Source organism: Eupeodes corollae, chromosome 3 (genome assembly GCF_945859685.1).
Source record: "Eupeodes corollae chromosome 3, idEupCoro1.1, whole genome shotgun sequence".
Lineage (NCBI taxonomy): Eukaryota > Metazoa > Arthropoda > Insecta > Diptera > Syrphidae > Eupeodes > Eupeodes corollae.
In genome coordinates, this window is record NC_079149.1 from 89,843,850 (window position 1) to 89,857,336 (window position 13,487).

The window sequence follows — 13,487 nt, forward strand, 5'->3', positions numbered from 1 at the left end:
TTTTATTGAGTTTTGCAATATTATTTTTAATTCTTTAAAGTTCTTTTATGTGTATAAAATTTAAGTAAAAATATGAAAACGTATCATTTATTAAGCATTTTGTTGAAAACAAAATTGATACTTTTGAAAGTTCTCGGTATCTGTCCTTGTTTTTGGAATTTTGTTCGAAGAAAAAGGAAAACCCAATAAACGATGTTTTTGAAATGCCATGATTTGTCTTTCGAAAGAAATGTAATGTTGAAAAAAGTGGCTGTTATGCGACCCACACTTAGAAGGTTTGTAGGTTTACGTATTTTGTTTAAAAAGTTTTCAATTGAATTATTCTAAAAGTTTGAAAATAAACACCAATATTTTTCATATAATGAAATATGTAGTTTGATTTCAAAATTTTATTTTTGTTAACAAGATTTTTTAGTCGGAAAATAATTTTTAGCAATTTTTGTAGTATTTCTTAAAAGTTCTTATTTCTTAAATAAACAAATACAAATTAGATGAATGACATTAATTTGAAGTCAATATCTTCTATTATTCACAAGATAATGGGAATACACATGGTTACCAATGTTGCGTTCTATTTTTTGAAGATTTTCATTTTTTATGAAAAAACGCACTGCTGGCCTTTTATAAAAAAATTACTGAATGTCGAAAATAGTATTTTCTGTGAAATAAAATAAATTTAAAGCCAATTGATATTTGAGTCGACCGTACATTTTTTCCAATTATAGTACTGTTTTTTAACTTCCCATAGGAAGTTATTGTAATGGGTCCGATTTGTCAAATTGAAAATTTTGACATTTCTCGACGTTTCAAGGTATATAGAGTCGAAATAAAAGATTTTTAGAAAGATGTCTGTGCGTGCGTGTGTACGTACGTTCGTACGTCCGTACGTCCGTACGTCCGTACGTTCGCGACGTTTTTTTCGTCGTCCATAGCTCAAGAACCAGACGAGATATCGACTTCAAATAAATTTTGTTATACAGATAATAAGGCAGAAAGATGCAGAAAGGGCTCTCAAGAAAATTGCGTGGGTGGTTTTTCTACCATAGCAGTTTAAAAAAAAGGTGAAAATTTTGGTTAACCCTTAATATCTTACGAACCAAAAACGCTAGAGACTTGAATTAAATTTAATATAATAGACTGTAAAGTGATCTCAAAGAAGTATATTTTTTGAAAAAAATCTGTGTAACAGTTTTTTTTCTAAATCAAAAAAACTGAAAATAAAAATGTGTCACCTCCTAAATTTAACGACTAACATATGATTTCATCTCCAAAACAATTTTGAGCAACGAAAAATAATGTTTTAAAAATGTGATAAAATTTTGAGAAAAATCGAACTGATAGTTTTTTTATAAAAAATAAAAATCTAAAAAAAACATTACTCAAAGTTCGTAAAAATTAAATATCGATTCAAATATCTTTTCAAAAACTTGAAATTTAGGCTTCAAACTTATTTTATCTTATAAAAAATATTGTTTTCAACATTCAGTAAAATTTTGAGAAAAATCGAATTGACAGTTTTTTTACAAAAAATAAAAACCTAAAAAAAAAAATTAATAAAAGTTGGTAAAAATTGATTTTCGACTCAAATATCTTTTCAAAACTTTGAGATATTGGCTTTAATTTACTTTTATCTTTCAAAAAATATTGTTGTAAACATTTAGTAAAATTTTGAAAAAAATCGAATTGACAGTTTTTTTTATAAAAAATTAAAAACCGAACAAAAATTAACAAAAGTTGGTAAAAATTGAATATGGATTCAAATATCTTTTCAGAAACTTGAAAGTTAGACTTCAAACTTATTTTATCTTATAAGAAAAATTGTTTTAAGCATTCTGAAAGATGTTGAGAAAAATCGAATTGACAGTTTTTTTTCCAAAAAATAAAAACCTTAAAAAAATTTATAAAAGTTGGTAAAAATTGATTTTCGACTCAAATATCTTTTCAAAAATTGTAGATATTGGGTTTTTACTACTTTTATCTTTCAAAAAATATTGTTGTTAACATTTAGTAAAATTTTGAAAAAAATCGAATTGATAGTTTTGTACAAAAAAATAAACACCTAAAAAAAAATTTAACAAAAGTTGGTAAAAATTGATTTTCGACTCAAATATCTTTTCAAAACTATCAAATATTGGCTTCAATCTAATTTTATCTTATAGATTTTGAAGAAAATCGAATTGACGTTTTTTTTTACAAAAAATAAAACTCTAAAAAAAACAATACTAAAACTTGGTAAAAATTTACTTTCGACTGAAATAGCTTTTTAAAAATTAAAAATATTGGCTTCAAACTTATTTTATTTTACAGAAAATATTGTTTTCGATATTCAGTGATTTTTATATAAAAATCCAACAGTCCGTTTTTTCATAAAAAATAAAATCTATAAAAAATAGTACACAAATTTGGTAAAATCGATACTAGTAAATACATATAGACAAACTTTTAAGCAAGACAAATCGACAGACGGGATGGGAAGTTATCAGTGTGGGTCGCATCCCAGCCTCTTTTTTTTTAGGTTTTTAGTTTTTGTAAAAAAAACTGTCAATTCGATTTTCTCAAAATTTTAATGAATGTTAAAAATAATATTTTTTGTAAGATGAAATTAGTTTAAAGCCATAATCTCAATTTTTCGAAAACATATTTGAGTTGAAAATTATTTAAGGCTCAATTTGTACCAACTTTTAGTAATGTTTTGTTTAGGTTAATGTCTCAAAGTTTGACTGAATGTTGACAACAATATTTTTAAAAAAATTAAATTTTAAGCTATAATTCTTGAAAACATATTTCAGTCGAAAATCAGTTTTTAACCACTTTTATCAATTTTTGTCTACGTTTTTTTTTTAACTTCCCATAGAAAGTTATTGTATCTGGTCCGATTTGACTAATTGAAGATTTTGACATTTCTCGACGTTTCAAGGTCCTTAGAGTAGAAATAAAAGATTTTTAGAAAGATATCTGTGATTGCGTGTGTACGTACGTCCCTACGTTCGCGAGGTTTTTGTCATTGTCCATAGCTCAAGAACCAGAAGAGATATCGACTTCAAATAAACTTTGTTGCAAAGATAAAAAGACGGAAAAATGCAGAAAGGGGTTTCAAGAAAATTGCATGAGTGATTTTTTTACCATAGCAGTTTAAAAAAGGTGACAATTTTGGTTAACCCTAAATATCTCTAGAACCTATGACGCTAAAGACTTGAATTGTGTCACTTCGAAAATTATGCCAATACAAAGTGATTTTATCGCCAAAACAATTTAAGGGAACGGAAAATAATGTTTTTAACATCGCGTAAAATTTTGAGACAAGTCGAATTGACAATTTTTCTTATAAAAACAAAAACATAAAAAACATTACTCAAAATTGGTAAAAATTGGATTTCGACTCGATTATGGCTTCCAGCTTATTTTTAATTATAAGAAATATTGATTTCAAAATTAATATAAATTTTGAAAAAAATCGAATTGACAGTTTTTTGTACAAAAAATAAAACTTAACAAAAAGAAATAATAAAACTTGGTAAAAATGTACTTAGGGCTCAAAAAGCGTTTAAAAATTAAAAATATTATCTTAAAAATCTTTTTATTTCACAAAAAATATTGTTTCCGATATTCAACAGTTTTTTTTAAGTAAAAATCCAACAGTCCGTTTAAATAAAATCTACAAAAAATAGTACCTACCCAAATTTGGTAAAAATTTATTTTCGGTTCTTGATATCTTTCAAATTAATTTCGTTCACCAAATTTGTAAAAATTTAAGATATGCTACTAAAATTGGTAAAAAATTGTCTTCGACTAAAAATCTTTTTAATAAAATTAGATTTTCAAACTAAACTATTTCTTTGTATGGAAAATAGTGTTGGTAATTTTAAAATTTGTAAGAATAACTTGGCTAACAATTTTTTTAACCCAACACGAAAACCTACAAACTCTTTGGCCTCTTTTTTTAATTTCAATTCGATATTTCTCAAAATTTTGTTGAATATTGAAAACAGTATCTTTTTGAAGATGAAATTAGTTTGAAGCCAATATCAACATTTTTAAAAAGATTATTTGAGTCAAAAATCAACTTTTATTATTTTTTTAGCTTTTTTATTTTTTTTTTTCAAAAAGATTTTTCTTGTTAATAGTTTAAGGTAACAGCTTCAAAAAGTCGGTTGAGATAGCTATGGAACGATTATCGTTGACCGAAACGTTGACCTCAGTTGTGAAGAAAAAAGTCCTATGACGTCAATTATCGAAAAATCGAACTAAGTTGTCATTTTTCTGTGGATGCATTTGCTCCTTGAAAACTACTTACGAGTCTTGCGAGATTAAAAATTTACAAATTCGTTTGTTAACGTAGTTGCCCAGGATGAAAATTTTCCCTTTCATCAAAGGTCAAAGTAGCGCACAAGAAAAATAAGTCACATTATCATTTAGGGAACTTCAAAAAGGATGTAAGCAATGAAATAGAATTTTTACAAATGTTTTGTATTGGAGAAATAACTGAAAAAAATGTGTCCATCTTTGTTCTCAAGAAATTCAAGTTAAAAATAAATGTGTACAAATTCTAATATTCTAAGAAGAAAAACTACTTCAGATTTTTATTTTTGTAATAAAACTTTTAATTCAATTTTTCTAAAAATTGAAAATATTCCAAAAACTTTATTCTTCGTTGCTTATAATTATTTTGGAGATATTAATTTGTTTAATGTAAAATATATAAGTTTTCGCCTAATAAACTTCATAAGCTTATTTTGTTTTTGTATACTGCTCTATATAAAAAACAGGATGTTTTTTTAAGTGTTCCAAAATTTAGTATTGATTTATTTTTATTTTTTTTTTCTAGCTTATCGTTGAAATTAACAGTCAAGTAGCATTATTTCGAGACATGCTAATCCACGTTGGCCAATCAAAAGACTGTCCTGAATTACGTGAAAAAATTCGAAAATTACGAAGATCCTGCATCGAAGCCTGCAAACATACTGTGCAGATAATAATGCCACAAGTCAAAAGGTAAGTTTGGAAAACTTCCAAAGATTTTAAATCCTTTAAATATATTTTCTTAAATCATGTACTGAGACAAAAAAAAATTAACAAAATTGAATTTATTTCAAAATTGAAAGCATTTTAACAAGAGATGGTATCAACATTTCTCAAAACTCAACATTGTTTATCGTGATTTTAATGTGATATTTTTTTCGAAGACGTCATATTATAATGTACCACAATTTGTTGAAAAACCCAAGATTTTTAAATTTCATTGAAGAATACATTTCCTGTGATGTTTTTTAGAAATTATTAATTAAGTCCAGGGACAAACCAATTTCTCAATAACTTCTCAAACATGTCAATTACATAATAAACCTTACAAAATTTTCTAATAATTACAAAAATATAAGTCTGCTTTTGAAAAAAAAAAAAAACAAATATATAAACTACTTTCAGTAAATCATTTCTGGTATAAAATTTTAGAAAAGCTCGTATAAGAATGTCTTGAAAAAATTGTCTTTTGGCCATAAGTTCTTTTCATAAAATGAATTTTTTGGAATTCAAACAACTTACTTCTAAAATATATTTTTTTTTAATTTTTTAAATGTGTTTAAAGCACCTCGTTCCACAGAGGTAAAAGGGTTTCCAATGAGGACTTGACAAGTTGCCCTATCAAACAACGTACATACGTCGTTTCAATGGTCCACAGGCCTTAATTCTTAAGTCAATTTGATTTTGTATGGTAGTAAACCAATATTCTTACGCCAAATACACCATAATGTGGTTTGAGCGTTTCCCAATTTTTGAGAATGCAGTTTAATTGAATAGTTGGGATCAAAAGTAGTCTGTCTGGCACCCAACGAATATTTATAGACTTGGAGTTAACGTCTTAAAGTTATGGTCACCGACTCTGAATTTCAGTAGAAAATGTGTACAGATATTCACATGATGAAAAACGTTGAGTTTACTAAACGAATTGACAGTGACAGTTCGATGATTACTGAAGTCCTTTTAGAAAATCCCATACAAGATACTGATCTCTGTCAAAATTTTGAATGGGAATAAGCTGTCAGTGGCGAAATAATAAAAAACAACTGATGGTACAACCTGAATTGTATATTTATTTATAATAAAAGTACACTTTTTTGGAAGCAGATATAATTTTTTTAGTCAGATTTCGGCGCAGAGTTTAAAAATAATATTTACGCAAAAATAAATTAGGTAGCGCAACAGCACTAAGAAAAGCTGTTTGAGAATAATATTACGATAGAGACCCTACAGTTTTTATGCCAAATTTGAAAGTACATGAGAAGCACTTTTCTTGACAAGAATTACTCTTATAGAATTTGTCCATTTTTAGCAAGAGGCAGTTCCCATGAAATTTTAAGTCGCACAGGCATTAAAGTTCAACATTTTACAACCCGTTACCCATAACTTCATAGGCTTTAGCAAGATTTTTCTCAGGGTCCTTTCCATTAACTTTTTGTTGAAATTTTTCAGTCGACTACTCATATTTTTACTTGCAACCTATTTTAACTATATGGCAAGTATTGCATTAGTAAAGAATCGAACTCGAATTTAAATTAAACATGAGAATCCAACGGTAGAGAAGTCGAAATAAGTTGGTTTCCTGTACGTTCGTCTATCTGTACTCGCCCCAACAGCCCATACAATTGGATGGATTGACTTCATATTTGGAAATAAAAACTTGTAGACGATTAGCGTTAGACATTTTCTTCATTTTCCTAGACTAAAAATAACATTAGAAACATTTTTTGGTCAGAAATCGAAAATCCGAATTTTCTCAAAAACGCACCGATAGATTCTTTTTAAAAATGTTCTCAATTTTTTTCCTTAGTTTGGCTTCCTTCAATAACAAAAAAATATGTTTGTATTGCTCCAGTAGGGTACGCCTAATAAAATCGTTACTTTGTTTCTAAGTTTTCTGAAGAAATAATCAATGGACTTCCATAATTTTATTTGCTTACGCCCATTTACTGTTGCTATAATATTTGAGGACCAAAAATGTCATTGTTTTTTTTTGACCAAATTTAAAGATTATACGTATACACATTTTTTTTAAAAACACTAACGATTTTTAAATACATAAATTTTTTGAAAAATTAAGCTTTTTAGAGATATAAATTACATTTTAAAAAAAATGTTTGCAGGTACATTTTTAAAAAAGAGGATGGGATGCGATCCATACTGATAACTTCCCATCCCGTCTGTCGATTGGTCTTGCTTAAAAGTTTGTCTATATGTACTCGTATCAATTGTAACCAAATTTGCGTAATATTTTTTGTAGATTTTATTTTTTATGAAAAACGGTCTGTTGGATTTTAATATAAAAATTACTGAATATCGAAAACAATATTTTCTGTGAAATAAAATAAGTTTGAAGACAATATTTTTTTATTTTTGAAAAGCTATTTGAGTCGAAAGTAAATTTTTACAAACTTTTGTTAAATTTTTTGTCAAAAAACTGGTAATTCGATTTTTTCAAAATTTGACTGAATGTTTCTTAACAATATTTTTCGAAAGATAAAAGTTGTTCCAAGCTTATATCTACAATTTTTGAAAAGATATTTGAGTCGAAAATCAATTTTTACCGATTTTTATACATTTTTTTTAAGTTTTTTATTTTTTGTAAGAAAACTGTCAGTTCGATGTTTTTCAAAATGTTTCCTTATACTAAAAACAATATTTCTTATAAGTAAAAATTAGTCAGAAGCTATTTTTTCAATTTTTTTAAAAGATATTTGGGTCGAAAATCATTTTTTACCAACTTTTTAAATTTTGTTTCGGTTTTTAATTTTTTGTTCGATTTTTTTCAAAATTTTACTGAATGTTAACAACAATATTTTTGAAAGACAAAAGTTGTTTAAAGCCAATATCTCAAAGTTTTGAAAAGATATTTGAGTCGAAATTCAATGTTTAAGAACTTTTATTAATTTTATTTTTAGGTTTTTATTTTTTGTAAAAAAACTGTCAATTCGATTTTTTTTTTAAATTTTTCAGAATGTTGAAAACAATATTTCTTATAAGATAAAATAAGTTTGAAGCCTAAATTTCAAGTTTTTGAAAAGATATTTGAATCGATATTCAATTTTTACCAACTTTGAGTAATGTTTTTTTAGATTTTTATTTTTTATAAAAAAAAGTCAATTCGATTTTTCTCAACATTTTATCAGATGTCAATAACATTATTCTTCGTTGCACAAAATTGTTTTGGAGATCGAATGATATTTTAGTCATAAAATTTTGGAGGTGACACATTTTTGTTTTCAGTTTTTTTGATTTATAAAAAAAACGTTAAATGGATTTTTTTCAAAAAATATATTTCTTTGATATCACGATACAATTTCAAGTCCCTAGCGTTTTTGTTCGTAAGATATTTAGGGTTAACCAAAATGTTCATCTTTTTTCAAATTGCTATGGTAAAAAAACCACCCCCGCAATTTTCTTGAGAGCCCTTTATGTATCTTTCTGGCTTATTATCTGTATAACAAAATTTATTTGAAATCGATATCTCTTCTGGTTCTTGAGCTATAGACGACGAAAAAACGTCGCGATCGTACGGACGTACGAACGAACGTTCACACGCACGCACAGACATTTTTCTAAACAAAATTTATTTCGACTCTAGGGACCTTGAAAGGTCGAGAAATGTCAAAACTTTCAATTTGACAAATCGGACCCATTACAATAACTTCCTATTGGAAATTAATAAAATACAGGAAATAGTTTTTAAACAGAATCTTTGGAGGATCGTACGACACGCAGGCGTGCATACACTGGTCAGCAAGGTTTTTTTCCTAGCAATACAATTTCACTTTTTAAATCGGGTTTGATGACTTTGATTAAAATCCGACCTTGAAATGATTGTAACACTTCAGTTTTTGAGACATATCTTTTTAAAATTTAAAACAACATTAATATAAGGCTTTTTAAGGATATATCTACATTTATGAAGTAGCTTTTAAAAAAAATCCATTATGGCTTTCCAAATCTATAATCCTTTTTTTTCAATATCAGTTGAATTATTTATATTGTTTTTTATAATATTCGAAAAATCTTAATAAGTCGTTAGATTTTACATGTCTTACAAAAATCTGAAAGAGACGCTAAACGGTTAATGCTAAACCGGTTTTCAATACAAACCGCAGAACAAAATTTTAAATTCTTTATAAAACCTGTCGCATCGGTATACAAAAGTCAAAGTTCATAGCCACAGGGTGGCAAATACCCTTGCTCGCCCACCTGCGGGCGGCTTTGTGTACCTCATATACCTACCTGTATTTTATTTCACATTCAATATGTTTTGTGTGAGTGTGACTTTAAATAAAATGTCAAAGGAATTCTTACATTTTTCCTTCGGATTCCATTTTATGAGCTGATGAAAAGTTCACATGCATGTATGTCTATAGGTAGATAGGTATAAGTAGGTATTTATTCTATTTGATTACTTCTGTCATTTATAGTAGGTTGTAGGTATACGATGCTACTCCATTACGAATATCTGATGAAGCATACTTATTCAAAGCAGAGTTAAATAGTCAACATGAGAGTTTCTTTTATAATAAGTAGAGCTAAAAGATTCCACATCACGCAACAACTCATTTTTAACACATTGAGATGAAAGCAACGTCTCTCGTCGGTCGTAATCGTTGTCGACTACATTTGACGTAGCGCCGACGACAGACGACTATGACGCGACGGACGTGAAGACAAACGAATCCTTAAGTGGGTTGATGTAGCAGTATACCATTTAGAGGGATACATGTAATTTTGCTCCTTTTATTTGCATGCAATCATCATCATCATGAAATTGCGTTAATGGAAATGAAAAAGCAAGCACACACATCCTTGACCTAGTTACCTTGATTACAATCTTGTTCCAGCCATAGCAAACGGGAGTTTATTGTGTAAAAAGTTCTTTTTAGAAACAAACTTTTACGCTCACATGACGGTCAACACTGAAAAAAAATAAAAATTTGTTTTAGTATGTAAAATTATTTTCTAAATGCACTTAATAAACTTAAGCTTTATATGGGCTTAAATCATATTAACCCATCAACTAGCCTTCTTGAAAGCTTAGCTAAGGCCAGATAAATTCTCGGGCCGTAGGCACTCGAAGTAAGCTGTCGATTAAGGCAGAGGCTAGGACCTACATAGATTCTTCTTCATAGTGGGTTCAATCCCTACAAGATTTGTTCTTGGGTGCTGCCTCTAGCGAGAAATGTACAACTCCTCCAAGATATGTATGTAAATGCTTGAGGTTTGTAAGTCACCAGGCCCTGGTTCTTCACGAGATATAGAGCCACCTACTTTATTTTATTTATATCCTCAAATGCGCTTCTTTACATCTTCTGAAGACTAACTAGATGGAAGTGTCCGTAGAGTGGTGTCCAATATACAAAAATATTTTGACTTCATTTCAAAAAGCAAGATTATTCTAAAATTTTGACAGAATTTCTTTTATTTTATTATTATTAATTATTGTTTGTTTTTCCAATAAACTCATGATTCAACTTATATATTCAATCTTTTTTGAAAGTGCATATTTTCAATTTTTTTTTAGAGCCTTACTTTTCAGAATAAAACCTAAAGAATATCTTGTCAAGTCTTCAATATTGCTTAGCATAAAATTGATCTTTGAGGTCTCTGCGCGTCGATATACTCTTTTCTATGTTATTATTTGTAAACTAAACAAAAATGTGCATAATTCATGTAAAGAGTTTTTCAATTGGGCGGGTAAATTTTGGCGCCCCGTGGCGGCCATTTTGATTTGGTGACATCTGTAAAATCTTTTGTTTATTATTCAGTTATTTATGCCAAATCATCATGACAAGTTACACGATTAAACAGCACGTTCAAATGATAAAATTTTATTATCAAAATGTGTGTTCGTTAACGTAAACGTTGTGGCCATTGCGAACATTTTACGATAGACGTGGTGGCCCTTCACAGTCGACTCTTCAACGTTTGGTGGCTAAATTTGAAACGAACGCTTCAGGAAACAATCAGCCAACACCCGTTTGTTCAAGGAACGCAAGATCGGCCGAGAAAGTGTTCAGCCCAACACGAGGGAGTGTATACTTTGCCTTGAATTTTACATCGCGCCGGGACTTGAGCCTACACCTGTACAAGACCCAACTGACCCTGGAGTTCATGACCATAAACAACACTATTTATTAGCTGACGGGGCTTCGAATCATTTGGAAGAGGACTCCAATTTTGGCCAAAAAATCATCTTTAGTGACGAGGCGCATTTTTGGATGAATGGCTGTGTTAACAAACAAAATTACCGTATATAGGACTACACCATCCCACGCGAGGTTCATCAGGTGATCCTGAAAAAGTTGCCGATTGTTGTGGATTTATCGGCGTAATTGGTACGTACTTTTTTGAAAACGACGTTACTAAGGCGCCACCGTCAACAGCTAAAGGCGAACATAAGCCATGGCTCATATTTAGCCTGATCTATGGGAAAGAGTCATTGAAAAGTGGACCATTAGGAAAAAATTAGTAAGAAGCTATTATCTCAAAGTTTTGAAAAAATATTTTAGTCGAAAATCATTTTTTACCAACTTTTGTTAATTTTTTTTTGTCGGTTTTTAATTTTTTGTACAAAAACTGTCAATTCGATTTTTCTCAAAATTTATCCTAATGTTGAAGAAAATATTTCTTCTAAGAAAAAATTAGTAAAAAGCTATTATCTCACATTTTTGAAAAGATATTTGAGTCGAAAATAATTTTTTACCAACTTTTGTTAATTTTTTTTCGGTTTTTAATTTTTTGTAAAAAAAAACTGTCAATTCGATTTTTTTCAAACTTTAACTGAATGTTGACAACAAGATTCTTTGAAAGATAAAAGTAAATTAAAGACAATATCTCAAAGTTTTGAAAAGTTATTTGAGTCGAAAATCAATTTTTACCAACTATTATACATTTTTTTTAGGTTTTTATTTTTTGTAAAAAAACTGTCAATTCGATTTTTCTCAACATTTTTCAGAATGTTGAAAACAATATTTCTTATAAGATAAAATAAGCTTGAAGTCTAAATTTAAAGTTTTTGAACAGATATTTCAATTGATATTCAATTTTTACAAACTTTGAGTAGTGTTTTTTTTAGATTTTCGATTTTTCTCAAAATTTTATCAGATGTCAAAAACATTGCACAAAATTGTTTTAGAGATGAAATCATATTTCAGTCGTAAAATTTTGGGGGTGACAAATTTTTTTTTCAGTTTTTTCATTTATAAAAAACCGTTATATTGATTTTTTTAAAAAAATATACCTGTTTGGTATCACGTTTCAATATATTATATAAAATTTAATTCAAGGCTCTAGCGTTTTTAGTTCGTAAGATATTTAGGGTTAACCAAAATTTTCACCTTTTTTTCAAACTGCTATGGTAAAAAAACCACCCACGCAATTTTCTTGAGAGCCCTTTCTGCATCTTTTTGCCTTATTATCTGTATAACAAAATTTATTTGAAGTTGAAATCTCATCTAGTTCTTGCGCTATGGAAGACGAAAAAAACGTCGCGAACGTAAGGACGTACGGACATACGGACATACGGACATACGGACATACGGACATCTTCCTAAAAATCTTTTATTTAGACTCTAGGGACCTTGAAACGTCGAGAAATGTCAAAATTTTCAGTTGGACAAATCCGACCCATTACAATAACTTCCTATGGGAAGTTTATAATTATACTCTGGCATCGAAGAGCTTTCAAGCTTTTAAAGAACCCGTGATTTTAATCGCGTGTGTCTGGAGAACTCGCCCACCTACACGTCTCTCATTTAGATATTCTTACTCGGGAAGTCAAAGTAACTAATCTCAAATGGTTTCCCAAAAGTCTGCCGTGAAAACGCGGCCACTTAGACATCTGTCGAAACCATATTTAAGATCAGCGAGTTGTACGCGTCAAGATGCAATGCATTGAATTAGTTTCGCTACCTATTTTCTATTTTTTTTTTCTTAGAAACGTGGCCATTAAGTGGCGTGTGACTGGTTTCAAAATTAGCCCTCACATCTTGCAAAAAACTAGTGCCAAGAAATATATCGATTTCTGTTGCACTTATATCTACACATAGTTAGACCATTATCTAAGAACCATTATCCTTTAGTTCTTATTTTATTTGGATTCGATGGAAAATAGGAAAAATTGTTTTTGAAATTATCCTCATTTAAAACTGTCAATTTTATTAAGTTCTGATTATAATTTTTTTTTGAAATGTTGTCTTTAATTTAAAAATAAAAACAGGACTACTGTGGATCGTAATTCAAGCACTGCACTATGTTTGGAATCCCAAAAAAACACGGCTATTATAACCTAGTAAATAATTTCATGATATTTAGTTTTTGAATATGATTTCTAGCCGCAGCCGCTATGAGCTATGAGTTCCATATTCTATTCTATCAGTAGAACTTAACACTACTTTTTCCAATAAATCTAAATCTAGCTGTAATGCCTCAATGGTAGCTGGAATATTTACGTCCTT

General features: G+C 28.9%; 1 protein-coding gene across 2 annotated transcripts in view; it reads left to right on the forward strand.

Annotated features, from left to right (window-relative positions):
- Positions 1-13,487, forward strand: part of LOC129951502 (uncharacterized) — a 227,404-nt gene that overhangs the window by 45,289 nt on the left and 168,628 nt on the right. For both annotated transcript variants that reach the window (XM_056063690.1, XM_056063691.1), the window contains exon 3: positions 4,826-4,992. In XM_056063690.1, the coding sequence (XP_055919665.1) occupies positions 4,826-4,992 (167 nt within the window). The remainder of the gene's footprint in view (positions 1-4,825; positions 4,993-13,487) is intronic.